Below are 17455 nucleotides of genomic sequence, written 5' to 3'. Positions count from 1 at the left end.
TGATGCATGGGTTGCTGAAGATCAATACATACCCTGATCTTCATGGGCAAAAACATCATATTCAGGTGGATTTGATATTCAATTAGAACATGATATGCTACGTCGGTGAACTTCAAGTTATTTGAGTGAATGAGTGAGTGAGAGTGAGTGAGTGAGTGGAATGAGTAGAGTGAGTGGAGTGAGTTGAGTGGAGTGAGTGTGAGAGTGAGTGAGAGTGAGTGAATGTGTGAAAATTGAAGAAATTGAGGGGCATTGTAAGATATTCCAACATTCGTCATCTAATATATTGAGTTCCGAAACCATGTTATCAAAAAAAGTCTATAAATAATATCTATTCTGATAAACATGTGTCTTCAGACTTGTGTGTACTGAAGATTCTTTGACAAGAAATTTAATTTACGTCTGACAGCCTCTCAGCCCGAGGTTTCAAATGCTAACATTTCTTGCCCTCAAAATGGGGATTGAACCCACAATGAATAATGTTTTTCAACCAGTCAGATGGCTGCGCACAATCTCATTCATTTCCAAATGGTTAACGGTGGCATATGTGTTAACTACTGACAGTTTAAGTCGATCCACACATTGCTATCGACCTTGGAACATTGTGCTGCATCAATAGTTTCATCCAACATTGTAATAGTCTATCACTGATGGATGCACACACATCATACAAAACATCCACATCTTTTCTTCAGGAGTGCATTCTAACACTGCGAAATGTATAATATGAATTAGTTACAGCGGTTACATAATCAAATAAAACAGTTAATCTAAACCTAAGATTTTTGTTGCTTGTTTTATGGATCTACACACCTTGAAAATAAGACATGCTGAAAAAATTATATGTTCTTTTTATAGTTTTATAGTTAAGACAGATTTGAAAACAAAAATAAAGTAAAAACTTTTTATTTGACATCATGTCCATCCCTGCATTTACACTGGTACTGAAGGCTTTCTTCCTTAGGGCAAATGATTGGTTGTCATGTAATTCTTTTATGTCATGTAAATGATTTTCATGTAAACAATTGGTTTTCATGCAAATGATCGGTTGTCACGCAAATGATTGAATTGATAGTTCCCACATTTTGTCTGAACATTTTGAACAACCCGATCTGGATGCGCTTTTGATTACCTTCCTTTAACAAATAGAGCTTGATAGTCCTTCATGCCATCCAGTATTTGTGTTATTATTGCAACAAATGTTCAATAGTCATCATGCATGTATGCGATAACTAGTACCTCAGCCTCTTTACCTATGTCCTTACCTGTACTTGTACTGTTACTTCTCCATAGCCTTCTCTTAGATCTTTTCTTCCTTTTTTTAATTCTAACTATTAGTAACGTAATGTATACGTTAAATATACATTCACCTTTCTTTGTAGCGCCTTGAGCGAGCATCGAATGCACAGATACTGGCGCATTTACAAATACCCACTATTATTATTGTTATTATTATTATCAGCATTCAGTTTGTGTATGTAATTATTACATATATTTAGTGAATTTTGTATATATTCATTTTGAGGCCATTTTGGATAAAAAAAGGATTTCCTCCAGGATAATAAGGTTATACTTTATCTTATCTTAAATGATTGGATGTTATGTAAATGATTGGTTGTCGTGTTCATCTTAAACCGTAGTCAACAGTCATACCAACCAATCCACAAAACTTACATGCTGCTGTCAGATTTGGAAGTTATGTTTATGTAGGTTTAACCCATGCCAAGATTTTAATGATCAAATTGAAGCTGTTTCTGTAGTCTGACATATCAACCATTTTAACATCAAAACAATATAAAGAGAAGCTTAAAGATCCTGGTTCAGGGATACAAATGACACCAAAAGCACAGTGTGTGAAAGGACAAATCACCGAAACTTACTTGCTAAGCCAACTCCTTACAGAAGAACTATGCAACATCGGTTATTGTGCAACAGTAAATGTGGCAAAAACAAGAAAGGAACTGTTACATTGTAGACAGAGCACTGTGTGAAATTGTGACACTGTCAGTAAAACCTTGTGTGAGACTGAAATATTGTAAGCCCTTTGTGAAACTGATACACTGTAAACACTGCCATGTGTGAAACTGAAACATTGTAAACTGAGAACTGTGAGTATATGGAACCCTCAGACATTGTAAACAGAGCCTTGGGAGTAACTGAAACATTGTAAGCAGAGCCCTGGGTGAAACTGAAATCTTGTAAGTAAAGTCCTGTGTGAAACAGAAACACTGCAAGTAAAGCTTGGGTGAAACTGAAACAATGTAAGTAAAAGTGAAACTGATACACTACAAGTAATGCCCTGGGTGAAACTGAAACACTGCAAGTTAATCCCTGGGTGAGACTGAAACGTTGCAAGTAAAGTGCTGGGTGAGACTAAAACAATGTAAGTAAAGCCCTTAGTGAAATTGAAACAATGTAAGTAAAGTCCTAGGTGAAACTGAAACACTACAACTAAAGCCCTGGGTGAGACTGAAACAATGTAAGTAAAGTCCTAGGTGAAACTGAAACACTACAACTAAAGCCCTGGGTGAGACTGAAACAATGTAAGTAAAGTCCTAGGTGAAACTGAAACGCTACAACTAAAGCCCTGGGTGAGAATGAAACAATGTAAGTAAAGTCCTGGGTGAAACTGAAACACTACAAATAACGCCCTGGGTGAGACTGAAACAATGTAAGTAAAGTCCTAGGTGAAACTGAAACACTACAACTAAAGCCCTGGGTGAGACTGAAACAATGTAAGTAAAGTCCTGGGTGAAACTGAAACACTACAAGTAAAGCCCTGGGTGAGACTGAAACACTGCAAGTAAAGCCCTGGATGAAACTGAATCATTGTAGACAAAGTCCTGAGTGAAACATATTACAACTTGAACTAACACAGCCCATTTGCCAAGCAGTTCTTCCCTTTTAAATATGTCAACTAAACCCGAACATAAACAAGATCATTTTAGCAATTTTCTGTTTTCACATTATGCTAACCAAACTCCTTCCTACAAGTCAGCTTTTACAACAGTATACAAGGTTAACTTTCAAATATACTTACTTACAATACCACTTTTATAACAGCTTGTCAACTAAACTCCAAAACAAGAGGCCCATGTTAGATTCAGCACATTGTGATGTTGCTGGATGATTGCTAAAAGCAGCGTAAAACCAAACTCCCTCAGTCCAAAACATGAGATCATTCTCTGTACACACCTGGTGTCATCACTGATTTTCAATGATAGTCATACAACTTTCATCTCTATTTTGCCTTTCAAATCCAGTGAAATTTAAGTTCGCATCAAGTTGTTTTCTGGTGTTGACATTATAAATTTATGACATAAAGTCAATTTAACTCCCACATAAACAGAGATGCCCTTTCAACATAATCAATAGTTTCTTTTTGACCTTCAAGAAAGTAATTCAATGAGACCTTCAGTGCCTGAATCATGAACTGCGACCACAACACACCATTACCTGAGTATGCATGCAAAAAGAAACGTTAGTTATACTTAAGCTTGCATGAAAGACATAAAGGCCAACAGAGGAGGCCCTAATCCCTGTGATGGGTCTGTCAAGTCTCTGGAACTTGATAGAACAGAACATAACTACATCAAACACAAATCAGGACAGATATTAACCGAATTATCCAAACAGTCTGTCATGAATAATCCTTACACTACCAGAACATAGCACTCTATCAATCGGCTGCACTGTTACCCTTCAACAGACTACAGACCAAATCCCACCACCTGTCAAATAAACAAAATACCGCCCGTCCAACAAAATGATTAACAGTCTAGTCAATGGACAGAAGACTGGCTTTCTACTACACATACTTTTAACTATCCATTCATCAGGTGGCTGGATAGTATTCTTGGGCCCTTCACACTCCAGTGATCCAGTCAGTTTTGACAGCAGATGCAATAACACTTCAGTCCAATGTTGCTGTCTGCTCGGATGTCTATCTGTTTCAGGTCAACACTCTCACACAGGTGTAGCCCAAAGGCTGCCTCTCCCCATTCAACAGTTAGCTGAAGGTCCCAATATCCATCCCGCAGCCTCGCAGGTCTGTTGATGACTAATTCATGCCGATGTAGGGAGGCCTGATCCCGGACCACATGGCCACACATAGCATCCTAACAGGAATATGTCACTGCCCAGCACTGATCAATACTCTCCTTCCATAAGTCGTGTCATTGTCACTGACTGTCTCACAAGACTGGTACAAATCCCACTGGTTGATCATCAAAACAAATACTGCAATATCTGCAGCACAGGCCTGTGTTATAGTCAAACTTAGTCTGATTTATGCTAATCATCGATCAATAAGCAAAGGGAAGCAATTCCCTTACAGTGGTTATTGATCTCAGAGAATGAGAGCCATTTAGAGTAGCTTCCCTTTTAGATTCCATCACAGCAAATACTTATGTACTAGAGATATACTTGATCCTATGCAACAGATGTCACTCAACAGGATTCTTGTGAAATAAAAACAGTTCCCAAACAGTGCAAGAACCATGATGGCACTAGAACTTCTTGATACTCAGGTTTTATTACTTTAAAAGCTATTAGTATTACTAGAAGCAAAATACCAAAGTGTAACTTCGATATAATACAAAGAATTTGTCAGATTCTTATACTATTGTCAAGCACGAGTGAAGCATCTCTTTTTCTCCATACTGCTACAGGTAGTGTGCCAACTGAGAACTGGCTAACAACAGTTATGAAAGGAACATGTGATCCAGAACTTGTGGTTTGTGACTTGTTTACAGTAGTATAATTAAACCCTTATTTCTAAACGATGGATTTCCTACAGTGAGTGGAACGAGTGTGACAAAGGACTCTCTTTTTACAGGATCAATTTATCTGTTGTTACTTCAAGAATTGGAACTTGACACTAACAATAAGGCCCAAAGACATCTATCACTGAAGCTTTGGAACAACTGATGTGACATACTGGTATACATAATCACAATAATATACTACCCATCAAAAGTTTAGACTCACTTAATACAATGTAGATATCTTGGAGGGAAAAGGCATATGTGTTATAAAATAATCAATAACACTACATCATTCCTTTATTTCTTTAGTCAGTGTACAATATCGGCGGTTAAGTTGACCCAAATTTAAACATGGAGCACTAAAGAGTACTACCCTCAAAACGTGAATGACAAAAAGTCAATATTGGGTGTGACCACTTGTGGCTGCAATACAGGCATTGCATCAACATGGCAAACCATGCACTAACAGTCCAATCTGTCTCTGGGGAATGTTTCTCCACTCTTGCAACAACACATTTCGAAACTGGTCAAGGTTGGCAGGAACTCTGGTGTACACGTGACGTCCCAAAATGTCCCATACATGCTCAATCGGGCTCATATCGGGGGATAGTGCCAACCATTCCATGTGACTGACACCATTCTGCTGCAAACAGGCTGTCACAAAGCGAGCTCTGTGTGGTCTGGCATTGTCATCTTGAAAAACAACACATCCTGGCATGGCTCTCAGGAATGGAATGACAACTGGAATGAGAATTTCATTTCGGTACCTCTGGTCGGTCAGATGACCATCCACCACCACTAAATCAGTTCTGCCATTCATTGTGATCCCGCCCCACACCATAACTGACCCTCCTCCAAAGCGATAAAGTTCAACAACGTTAGCGTCAGCGAAACGTTCACCTTGGCGTCTGTAAACGGGGATTCGACCATCATTGAAGTGCAGGTTAAATCTTGATTCATCCGTGAACAGAACACGTGACCATCTGCGTGCATCCCATGGCAAACGTCCATTTGCCCAATTCAATCGAGCCTGACGGTGGCGTGGTGTAAGAGGGGATCTAACGGCTGGACATCGCACCTGCAGTCCATGGTGACGTAATCGCAGCCGTATTGTTGATACAGATGTCCAGAAGCCTGTCTAAACGCATTATTGACTGCAGTGGCGGTGACTAGTCTGCTAATGAGAGCAATCAAACGAATGTACCTGTCATCCTGTTATAACGTCACTTTTGGCCTACCGGATCTTGGTCAATCCTTGACAGAGTCTGCTGGAGGCATATCCATAGGTTGGAAATTGCCTTCTGGGATACACGAAGACGTCCAGCAACATATCGTTGTGATCTCCCATCTTGCAGGAGTGCTAAGGCTTGATGTCGTTGATCAATGGTTAAACTTCTTCCATGACCCATGGTCACTTCAAGGATACATTTTGTCACTAACTCAAAGCAATCTACTGCAAACCTTATAAAGGTGAACTGCACAAGGATCATGCTGCAAATTGCTGAAGTACACATGAAAACTGCATGCATGTCAGCAGCTGTGTTTCGATGTGATGTTTTGTGAAAATTTTACCATTTTTCAAAAACTTTCATTCTGTATGGAACTCAAGATAGTGAGGGAACTGGTGTTACGAATTTGCTTTACGTTACGTCAAGACCTGTGTAAACGATACATCTAAACAGTTCAGTATAATTTGACAATTTCAGTAGTGAAAAGTTGGTCAAAGAAATCTACTACAAATACACTAGTGAGTGTAAACTTTTGATGGGTTTTATACATAGAAAGGTTACAGCACTACATCATGTTTTATTAACCGTGCTGATCTTTGAAATTTGCTAAAAAAAAGTACAATTTAGACTTTCTGCTCAAAAACAATCTTGTTTCCCTGTACAGAGTATGCCTTTTGCATGGGTAGCACATGCACTCGTCCCATGTAAAAGTATGCTTGGTGCAGGAAATGACTGAAAATATGGGCTGTGTAGGAGGCACTGATGCAGTTGACTGCCATGCTAAACAGCATTTGGTCATACCCATTTTAAACACTTTCAAATTATTACCATCATTAAGATCCTTTTGATGATGGTAATGACAGTAAATGTTGGTGGATTCATAGCACAGCACATGAACTTCCCGGCAAATGATGATTGATGTGATCAAAACAAATCATTATTTCACCTCAAAGGTCACATGATATACACATATTTTCACACTGATATGGTTTTCTCCATGAACAAATGAAAATCAGACCATATGATCAAGGCTGATATTAGAATACCATAATTGATGTAATTGGTGCCCAGGCTTTGGTTGATACGTGGGAGTTGTTTCATCTATAAAAGGACACACATTAAGCCAAATGTAGGGAACATCATAGCTTATGGGACAAGGATCAAAATATATAATCATAAAAGGGTCATTGCAAGGACACTGACTTTTATGACAATACGATATATGTTTTTAAATTCATCTGTTTTTGATAAGATTAACTTAGAAAAATATGTTGAGGACATTTTGGATGACAATTAGTCAGTGTCGTGCAAAACCAACCAACAGGAAACCTTAAACAGTACAACATAAAGACAATGAATACACAAGACATGGCTTATAACACAAAACTGCATGAGACATTGGATACACGAGACATTGCTTATATCACAGTACTGCATGAGACATCAACTACACGAGACATTGCTTATAACACAGTACTGCATGAGACATCGGACACACGAGACATTGCTCATAACATGAAAAAGTGGACTGCCTCATCCACACTCAGTTCTATACCATGTCTGCAGCAAGACGTCACATATCAAATGGTGCTTCAAAAACATATCTTGGTGGAAACATCAGGGAAAATATTTTGTCAATTCATACAAAATATCTTTACCCAAAAATCAGATCTTTCATAGGAACAATAAACATGTTCTTGAACCCAAAACAGATACATTGTAAATATCCCATATTGCATCACACCTGCTGAGAAAACACACTGGAAACAGTTTCATCTTCAAACTACGGGAAGAATAACATGCTGAGTTGTTTAAGTGGCTGATGTTTGGTTCTTGTTTTAAGTACAACATAATCTTACCATGTTTTAACCCAAAACCACAACATCCCTCTTATAGTGGATTCATTCAATATACAAAACTACACAATCTGAAAGTGTCATCATGTTATTACCTAGGACATGCATGTTGTAAGTGCATGAATATTTCTTGCCAGCAGCCACCACAAGAACCTTCTCACTACTTTCTTAATACATCTGGCTTTAGATTTAAGTGTGTAAAGCCCTAATTTGACAATTAATAAGAATTAACAGGCATTTTGAACACTGATATCAACCGCTAGTGGTAAGGCCATGGAGGCTTCATCCTACAACACAGGTAGGTCTCTACACTGTCAACACAAGCTTATCTAATCTGCCATAGAGGAAGGCTGCTCTCAACAAGAGTCAACAGCACTATCACTGTTCACACTTGACAATCGTCACACCTTGTACACTGCCACTGTGTGTACAAGCTACCTGATCTCACATCTCCTACACTGTGTGACAGCTCACAGTCACTCCACAGACAGCTCACACACATCATACATAGCCGCTATGTGAATGAATTATCAGAGTTAAAGGGGCACTGATGCGGAGCAATTTCCGTGGACTGGTGTAAACTTTATTATTGTTTATTGTTATTGTTTTTCTCCCATGAGTACCTGGATGATATCCCACAATTCTTGACTGGTTCGTGACCACAGCTGCGCAGTCTGTATGCGCAATTGATAGTTTAATTATAGACAGATCAACTAAGGTGAAGTCATTTCTACTTCATTACAAATGTATTATGAAAACAAATGAAACACTTTGAAGGTTAATCATCTGCCAGTGGAAGAAATGGTTAAAAACTATTAGGACAGAAAAATAACAAAGCCAATGTACGTCTCTATATTTCGTCTCATAAGCCTAATTAGTTTATTGTCATATTTGTATGATTTTGAAAATTAATAAAACAACACACGTTGTGCTTATACTTATAGTAAATTTTTAACATGACAGCAACATTTACACATTGTATAGATTGCCAATGTGGATCGTATTTCACACACATACGCGATCTAGTGTGTGTTTTCTGTCACATACATTCTGCTGAATGCTACAACATATAAATTAAAACCAAATGCAAATAATGAATGTAAAACAGACTACTACCTTGTTCAGGAATGTATCCATCAATATCCACATAAAAGAACGTTATTCCACTCATCTGCAGCTGGTAAATAATCCTGCTCTGTGTCGTGTTTCTTACAACAGTCTAATTTGTAAAAAAGTAACACATCGTTTCATGTCTTTAACATTGGTGAAAACCTGATAAACCTCTCATTGGTCACCGAAGATAGAACACCTGGCAACTAATTGTACTAAGAACTAAGTAATTTAGCTAATGAATAATGAGCAATCAATCAATCAACGCAATGGTGGTTAATTCTTTGAAGGGAGGATGTTGTTTTTACACTCACACTTTACGACAGGGTGTAATCAGTACAGATTTGTACATCCACACAAATCCGCTAGAAGATAAAAGTAATTAATCAATCAGTGTATTATCGGTTAATCCTTTGATCGATGTTTGGTTTTGTAACTCAGCTGATAAATCCTCTTGCATCACTTACATGCACATATTACATATCATACAATACATTTGCCATTACAGACCTTAATTAATAATGTTGAGTTTTTACTCCAGACCGGAGAAATGCCAAATGGGAACCTTTGTTAAGTAACCTAAGTGGTGTTACTACTAATTATACCTGTTATAAATTCATGAACTGACCATCCAGAGAATGATGACAAATAACATGTGTAGGTTTACACCATCAAACGGGAGTTACAGCAAGGAAGATGTAATCTCTGTGTCGCATGCAGACTGAAAACATTTATGGGCCGAAACTGTTTTGAGGATACCAACAGAACTTCATTGCATAAGGAATGCATACAGGCATTTGCTGTGTACTTGGGTAAATAGGTGTAATAAGAGGGTTTTTTTTCTTTTAACGTAAGAAAATGTTCAGATTTCTCTACCAAAGTCACGGTTTTTAGTCTACGAATTCAAATAAATCAACTGTGTGTTTTTATTATCATGAATAATTAAAAAGCGTAGCTACCATATCTACCAAAATTTACGTATGCTATTTGCTATCACAGCTGAACCAACACTCAAAACTGCCTAAATATACAGCTTGGCAATCTTTCAGACTGAAACAAATGGCAGGCTACATGCCTGTAGATATCATATTTTCACAAAACATGATTAAATATCGAGGTTAAAAACACAGAAATAGGATCAAAGTGGATCAGTCACTATACCATTCAAGCACCCGAAAAAAACTACACCGCTGGGATATTTTATTACGATCAGACAAGGATTACCATGGATATTTTTAAATAATGGCATACGTATGATAGGCATCCAGCCTCCTGACTGTTTAGGTGAAGAAAGTCTGCTAATATGGACAGGAGCCCGGTCCCTTTGTCCGTCACAGTCAAAGGAGCGGGCGCTGACCAATTTGCATTTTGGTTTTGTAATTAGACCGTAGTCGAGAAACATTACTTGCCCCGCATCAGTGCCCCTTTAAACTTCATACAGCTCATACCTTGTACAGCTGGCACCTTGTACAGCTCACACACCTCATACGCTGCCACTGTATGTACAAGTTACCTGATCTCATGTCTCCTACACAGTCACTGCGTGACAGTTCATAGCTCACACCTTGTTTAGCTTGCACACCTTACACTGCCACTGTGTGAACAAGTTACCTGATCTAAAATTTTCTACAGAGTCACTGTGTGAAGCAGTTGTTCATACTCCTACCTCATATAGTTACTATGTGACAGTTCACACTTCGTTCACTACCAATATGTGAAGGAGTTGCTCAAGTTCACACTTCCTACACCTCACATCTATCCTAAGCTCACACCTACACCTCACATCTATCCTAAGCTCACACCTCCTACACCTCACATCTATCCTAAGCTCACACCTCCTACACCTCAAATCTATCCTAAACTCACAACTCCTACACCTCACATCTATCCTAAGCTCACACCTCCTACACCTCAAATCTATCCTAAACTCACAACTCCTACACCTCACATCTATCCTAAGCTCACACCTACACCTCACATCTATCCTAAGCTCACACTCAGGCTTAGTTCACTTTCTCATCGCACTCAACGATATTCCAGCTGTGTGGTGGCAGACGAAACAATCGAGTCTTGACCAGACAATCTAGTGATCAACAGCATGAACTTCAACCTATACAAATGAATCAAGCAAAGAAATTAGTGAGTCAGACTGGAGCCATGTCAAGGAAAGTTGTGTTTGTCAATCTTTTACTGAGTAAAAGTTAACTAACAGTTTCCATCTCTTTCTATGTCAAGATGAGCTTTGTGAGTCTTTATGTTTCTGTTATGTTTAGGTGAGTTAAAGTGAGATAAGCTACGTGTGTCAGTTTCTACAGTATCAGGATGAGCCAAGAGATATATCAACCTACGTTAAGGTGAGGTATGCATGTCAGTCCCTTTCTGTGTCAAGGTGAGCTATGTATGTCAGTCTCTTACCATGTCAAGGTGAGCTACTTATGTCAGTCTCTTACCATGTCAAGGTGAGATATGTATGTCAGTCTCTTACCATGTAAGGTGAGCTATGTATGCCAGTCAATTACTATGTCAAGGTGAGCTGTATCTGTCAGTCCCTTACCATACCAAGGTGAGCTATGCATGTCAGTACCTTACTGTTTCAAGGTGAGCTATATCTGTCAGTCCCTTACCATGCAAAGGTGAGCTATATCTGTCAGTCCCCTACCATGCCAAGGTGAGCTATGTATGTCAGTCCCTTACCATGTCATTATCACGGTGAGTTATGTATGTCAGTACCTTACTGTTTCAAGGTGAGCTATATCTGTCAGTTCCTTACCTTGACAAGGTGAGCAATATTTGTGAGTGAGTGAGTGAGTTCAGTTTTACACCACACTCGGCAATATGCCAACTATATGGTGGCGGTCTGAAAATAATTGAATCTGGACCAGACAATGCAGTGACCAACAACAAGAGCATTGATCTGTGCAACTGGGAACTGATGACATGTGTCAACCAAGTCAGCAAGCCTGACCACCCGATCCCGTTAGTCTCCTCTTACGACAAACATAATCACCTTCGGGTTGCTGAAGGCCTGTCCTACTCCATAACCTTCACGGGTCAGCCATATCTGTCAGTCCCTTACCATGCCAATGTAGCAACCAAAAACTTTCCGAGTCCCATGCTGGGATTCGAACAACGGACCTTTTGATCCGAAGTCGGACGCCTTGTCCACATGACCAAAGAGGTTAACCTCATCAGCAGGCTGACAAGGTAAGGATGCCATCTTTGGGATGACCAGAAGTGGTGCAGCTTACACAGTCAGCCCTTTCAGACTTTTTGTGCAACCACATATCATCAAATCAAGTAATTATCATACTACACAAAACATGTCCCTCGTTGTAAGATACAGGCATATATAAAGATAAACAGGTGATTTGCAATTAAAAACTTAATGAAACTGAGTGAGCTTAGGTTTACACCAATTTTAGCAATATTTCAGTAATGTCATGGCAAGGGGACACACAGCATCCATGTGTGGAATCGAATCCACATCTTCCACGTAACGAGTGTATGCTTTAACCACTAGGATACCCAACCAACCCTAACATAAATGAATGAATATCAGCATGAATATCAATTAGAAAAGCACAACTGGCATCTAGGTGTGTGTAATTATCCTTCATCAAATCATTTGCTAAAGAAAAGGAATTAAACAGGATTAACATGATTAACACAAAAATAACAGGAAAGATTCCCAGACCCATTTGTTCTAAAAACAAATCATTGTAGTATTTTTATCAGATTTTCAACTGACAACACCTTGATGGTAATGCAAGACAGGCATTGTGTTACTCAGAGTTCTGAAAGTCATGACAAACTTTATGCCTGTTAGCATGATTAAACTCAAACACTTAGCTCCAGACTATAATACAACTGACAATGACTTGAACAATGGCTCAGTTGTGTCATTGTTCAGAATGACTGACACAACATGTAACTGATAGGCTTCATTATCAACCACAACACTGCCATTAGCTACAACAGCTGTCTACAAAACCATATCAAATAACAATACAGAAATACTTGTTTCCTGAGACAAGTAATAACTGTTATTAAATATTGATTATCAAATGTTAGAAAGTCATTTAATCACAGCTATAATAATAGACTGTTAGGTCTAGTGATGGAAGAATTCTTCATTACAAGATAATTATTATCTTAAATACAAGATAAAAATTTAATGAAGTCAGACTGCTTTGCTAGGAGAGCATTCCTGCACAGCTGTAACTTTAGTGTAAGTTGGAGATAAATTCAGCATCAAGCAATAAAAGCACTCATGAGGAAAACACTCCCTTTCTTCTATGAAGTGACACCTCTCCTCCTCAACAAGCACCCATTGTTACACCACAGACCTACAACTTCTGAGAATTCCTCTCTCCTGAGGGGTCAGGATCTGGAGGCAGGTCTTGGTATAGGAATCGGTGGGGTCAAGGAGGGAGGATCAGGTTGTGGTTTGTGCCCCTCAGGTGTCAGGGTGTGGGGTCAGGTCATAAGTTGGGCATCCCGGGTGTAAGGGAGGGGGATCAGTTCGAGGTTTGTGCACCTTGGGCGTCAGACTCAGGTGTCAGAGAATAGGGTCAGATTATACTTGTAACTTATAGGTTGGGCATCCTGGGCGTAAGAAAGTTGGTGGGGTGGAGGAGGATCAAGTAGTAATTTGTGCACCTCAGATGTAAGACTCAGGAGTCAGAGAATGGGGTCAGTAAATACGTTGGGCATCCTGGGTGTAAGGGAAGGGAATCAGTTCGAGGTTTGTGCACCTTTGGTGTCTGAAAACACAATCAAGTCATGGGATAGGTATCCTGGGGTTCAGGAAGCTAGTCAGGTTTGTGGGTTATAACCACTATATCCTTGCCCATGAGCCAAGTTGAGTATTTTCTACCTTATAATACCACATATTTCCTGATGGCAACCTGCCTCCATGTTTTCACCTGGACAAACCAGAAACAAAACCAACCTGTACCCCAACGAATAAACAGCAACACAAACAAGACGAATTATGCTTGTTAAATGCCATGTGGTTAGACTGTTTCATTGATTTTTCAACATTTCTACCAGACCCTGCAGAGAAAAACAAAAAACACTGAACTGAACTGGCATTTTCCACATTATTCAAGTGGACCGTAATAAAAAATACTGACATTATCTAAAAGAATTAAGCTAAACATTTTCTTTACATTCAAAATGTGCACATATTTCAAATTAGCAGGATGTGTTGGCCAGACAAATAATCAATACAACAGAGTGGTTTAACGACTGTTTACAGCGTGAAATTATTCTCGTTCACAATAAACATAGCTGATTCAACAAAACCAGCGTGTGCAACAGACTATTTTGTCGAGTGATTCCACATGGTGTTCTCTAGTCAATGCTGCATGCAGTCAAGTTACAGATATGAATCTCAATACAGACCCCCAACACAGGCAGTGTGGTTCATGATACAAGGCCTGGTAGGCAGGCATTATGTTGGCACATCTAAATTCTTTCCTACAAAAAAAACAGGGTTCCAGTTACAAGGAATCCAGCAAGAAGGATTGATAGGAAAATCATATTTGCTCTGTCATGACCCAACCTAAATGAGAAGACTACCAAAGAATCATTAATGGTAAAGGCATGAAATTGTGAACACTTTTTTTAAATGATCTTTGTATTAATGTTAGAATCTCATGCCCAAAATGGTCTCAACATCTAATATCAAATTAAAGTTTACTGTTGCCATGACTACAGGGAGGAAGTTCTGTAGTGACACTGTCATCATAAATGTTTCTTTTCTAACGGATGATAAAATCACAGATTCAGTGTTACTTGAATTATTCGAAGGAAATTCTTTTTGCATCAAAAATGGCCTCAAAATGAATATATACAAAGTTCACAAAATATACACAATAATTACATGCACAAGATGATGACGATTCCATACAATTAAAGAATATGAAACATGTTGGTTCACTGTAAATGCCTAAAGCAAAGTCATTCCTTCTGGAGGGACTTGTATCATCAGGCTCACACATATATAATAGTTTGTATTGGAAGAAATAAAAATTCGGGGGTGATGTGATAACTCATCATGCACTTGATTCTGAACCAGGAATTTACAGGCAATTCTAAAAATGTATTTAAACAAGTTAAACTGACACAACTATTGGTCATTACATATTGGTCAAAATTATATATCAGCCACAACATGGCTGAGTCTAAAAAATCACTTGAATGAGAGCATTCGAGAATTTGAACTACTAACATTTCCTTCATGATTTCTTCAGAACATAGTTATGGTTCCTGAAAGGTCAATATGAAATACCCACATTCAAGTCAGAATTATCATAGATAACTGTATATAAATGACAGAAGTGAGATGATAATATTTCATATTTCATGTCACTTACTACTGCATGCCATGTTCCTTTACACTGATTCACAAGCACACATAATCTAATAAATAATGAACAAGTCAGTCTTCACCCAATGTTGAAATGTATAGCAGATGTGAAGACCACAGCCTTAAAATGTCCACAGGCCAATCATAATATGTGCTAAGTTACAGGTATGTGATATTCAGAGCATGGCAAAGGCAAGGTAACAGTGTCAGTGTAACACACATTTATGAGTAGAGGCCTCAACATGCCTATGTTACCTACTGTAATTGTGACTGCATGTAGTAATTCACAGAAATGAACAAAACAATAAAATTTCAACACAGAATAAACACAAAATGCCATGTCAGTTCATGCTGCAATCAGCATATATCACATGTCATGTTTGTTTTCCCAACTGAGCTAAAACACAACCCAGTCTAGGCTGTCACGGTCAACATACACTCTATTGGGGGAACAATAATTATCATGATTATGTGCCAATGAGAAAGCGCCATAAACAGATTCACATGATCAGGAATACATAAGCTTCATTTATGACAAATTATCATTCAAAACATGGAACAAAACACCCCACAATATCATTAAACAGGTCTTCAATCAAAGATAACCTTCTGTCAAAAGTTATATAGTCTTCATAACTATAGCACCTTAAACATGTTTAAAGGGGTTCATACTGAAAGTGAAGTTGGGAGAGTCAGTAACAGTTACAACAATATAATATATCATTACTTGAAAAAGACACTCAATGTAAATATACTGTGTAGAGTAGTGCCTGTCAACTGAAGTCAAACTTAGCTCTGGTTGGGAACGTGTGGGTTTCACTGCACAGTAAATATGGGGTTTAAAATAGTAAATATTCGATTGACAGCTTAATATCTACTATCCATCATACTGTATAACCGTTGTGCATTGTCAAATTGGCAAGTACGATTAATACAAATACATGTGTAATTACAGATTTAATTTGTTTGACAAATGTGTTTATGGGACGGCCCCGATCAAAGTTATGACTGCAGACAAATTTATTTCCGAATGTTGTCACTTCACCTCTAGTCTTCCGTGTGCCATTGATTTATTTTTAGAAAGACCATGCCCGATATAAAGTACAAGTGACAATACTTCATTGTCAAATGACATGTTCAGTAAATCCTGGCCGGTGTGATACTGGGGCATTGTACACGAGAAGTTCACATTGAAACTGACAGCGACTGCCACTTTGTTTTGCGAGATCATCACGCCTTCAAATCCCGCGCATCGTTTCCGGCCAATGCGTGGCCTTCTCAACTTGTCATTTCGTCTATTTGAAACACACGACTAGGTAAAGTCACGACACCACATTTATAAACTAATATATTGTCGTTAACTGTTACAATTCAACTTGCCAAAAGTTTGTTTACAACTTGGCCGCCATGTTTGTACTCCACATGCCATCCGCGGCTCCCGCGCGTGCAGTTTCGTGTAAATCCGATCTGCATAGGCTGTACAAGTGAAAGAGAGAGTTGTTCACTTATTTCCAAGAGATGCCATAAAACATTCCTTACCTTTAACCCGCATGGGCCTTGGGAATGACATGACGAAAATAGGAGATATGTGCAACGGATTTCAGTCTGCCACGGGTCAACCTCATCACATATGCGCATGTCACAGGTCAGAGGATTCACCGCATATTTCCGCGTACCTGCGCTCTCTGTCATCACAGAATGATCACTGTCAGCACTGGGATGTAAGCTTTTTCGGCGGAACACATTTAAAAATGATTTCAAGTAATCTGTGGCCACTCGTCTCAGGCTACAGTGAAAGTAAATGGCGTTTAGGATATGTTAGTGTTCAAAACAAAACTTGCTCACTTCAAGTGAAACTGTAGAGAAAAAATTGAAGTGTTTGGACTTTGCTTCTTGTTTTAAAACCTAAACACCTTGTACCCCATGCATTGGTAAATTTATAGTTTTATATCTTCTTACTCTAAAACCAACATACAGGCCAATATGTACATGTTTACGCCATTTTGAAAAGTCTTTTTGTTTGTTGTGAGTATTTATGTCCATGTAAAACCTCCATTCCATCTTTATGTCTTAAAAAATCGTTTCGTGACGTAGACGATAACGTTACCAGTGAGTGGACAT

The 17455-nt window shown here is 38.6% G+C and overlaps 1 protein-coding gene across 1 annotated transcript in view; it reads right to left on the bottom strand.

Annotated features, from left to right (window-relative positions):
• Positions 1 to 16975, bottom strand: part of LOC137290318 (dystrobrevin beta-like) — a 146678-nt gene extending 129703 nt beyond the window's left edge. Inside the window, exon 1 of the mRNA XM_067821142.1 lies at positions 16874 to 16975. Coding sequence (XP_067677243.1) covers positions 16874 to 16904 — 31 coding nt within the window. The 5' untranslated portion in view covers positions 16905 to 16975. The remainder of the gene's footprint in view (positions 1 to 16873) is intronic.
• Between the last annotated feature and the right edge of the window lie 480 nt (positions 16976 to 17455).

This window comes from Haliotis asinina, chromosome 7 (genome assembly GCF_037392515.1).
Source record: "Haliotis asinina isolate JCU_RB_2024 chromosome 7, JCU_Hal_asi_v2, whole genome shotgun sequence".
Taxonomy (NCBI): domain Eukaryota; kingdom Metazoa; phylum Mollusca; class Gastropoda; order Lepetellida; family Haliotidae; genus Haliotis; species Haliotis asinina.
The sequence above is the reverse complement of the archived record's forward strand: the minus strand, read 5'-3'. Positions and strand labels throughout refer to the sequence as shown.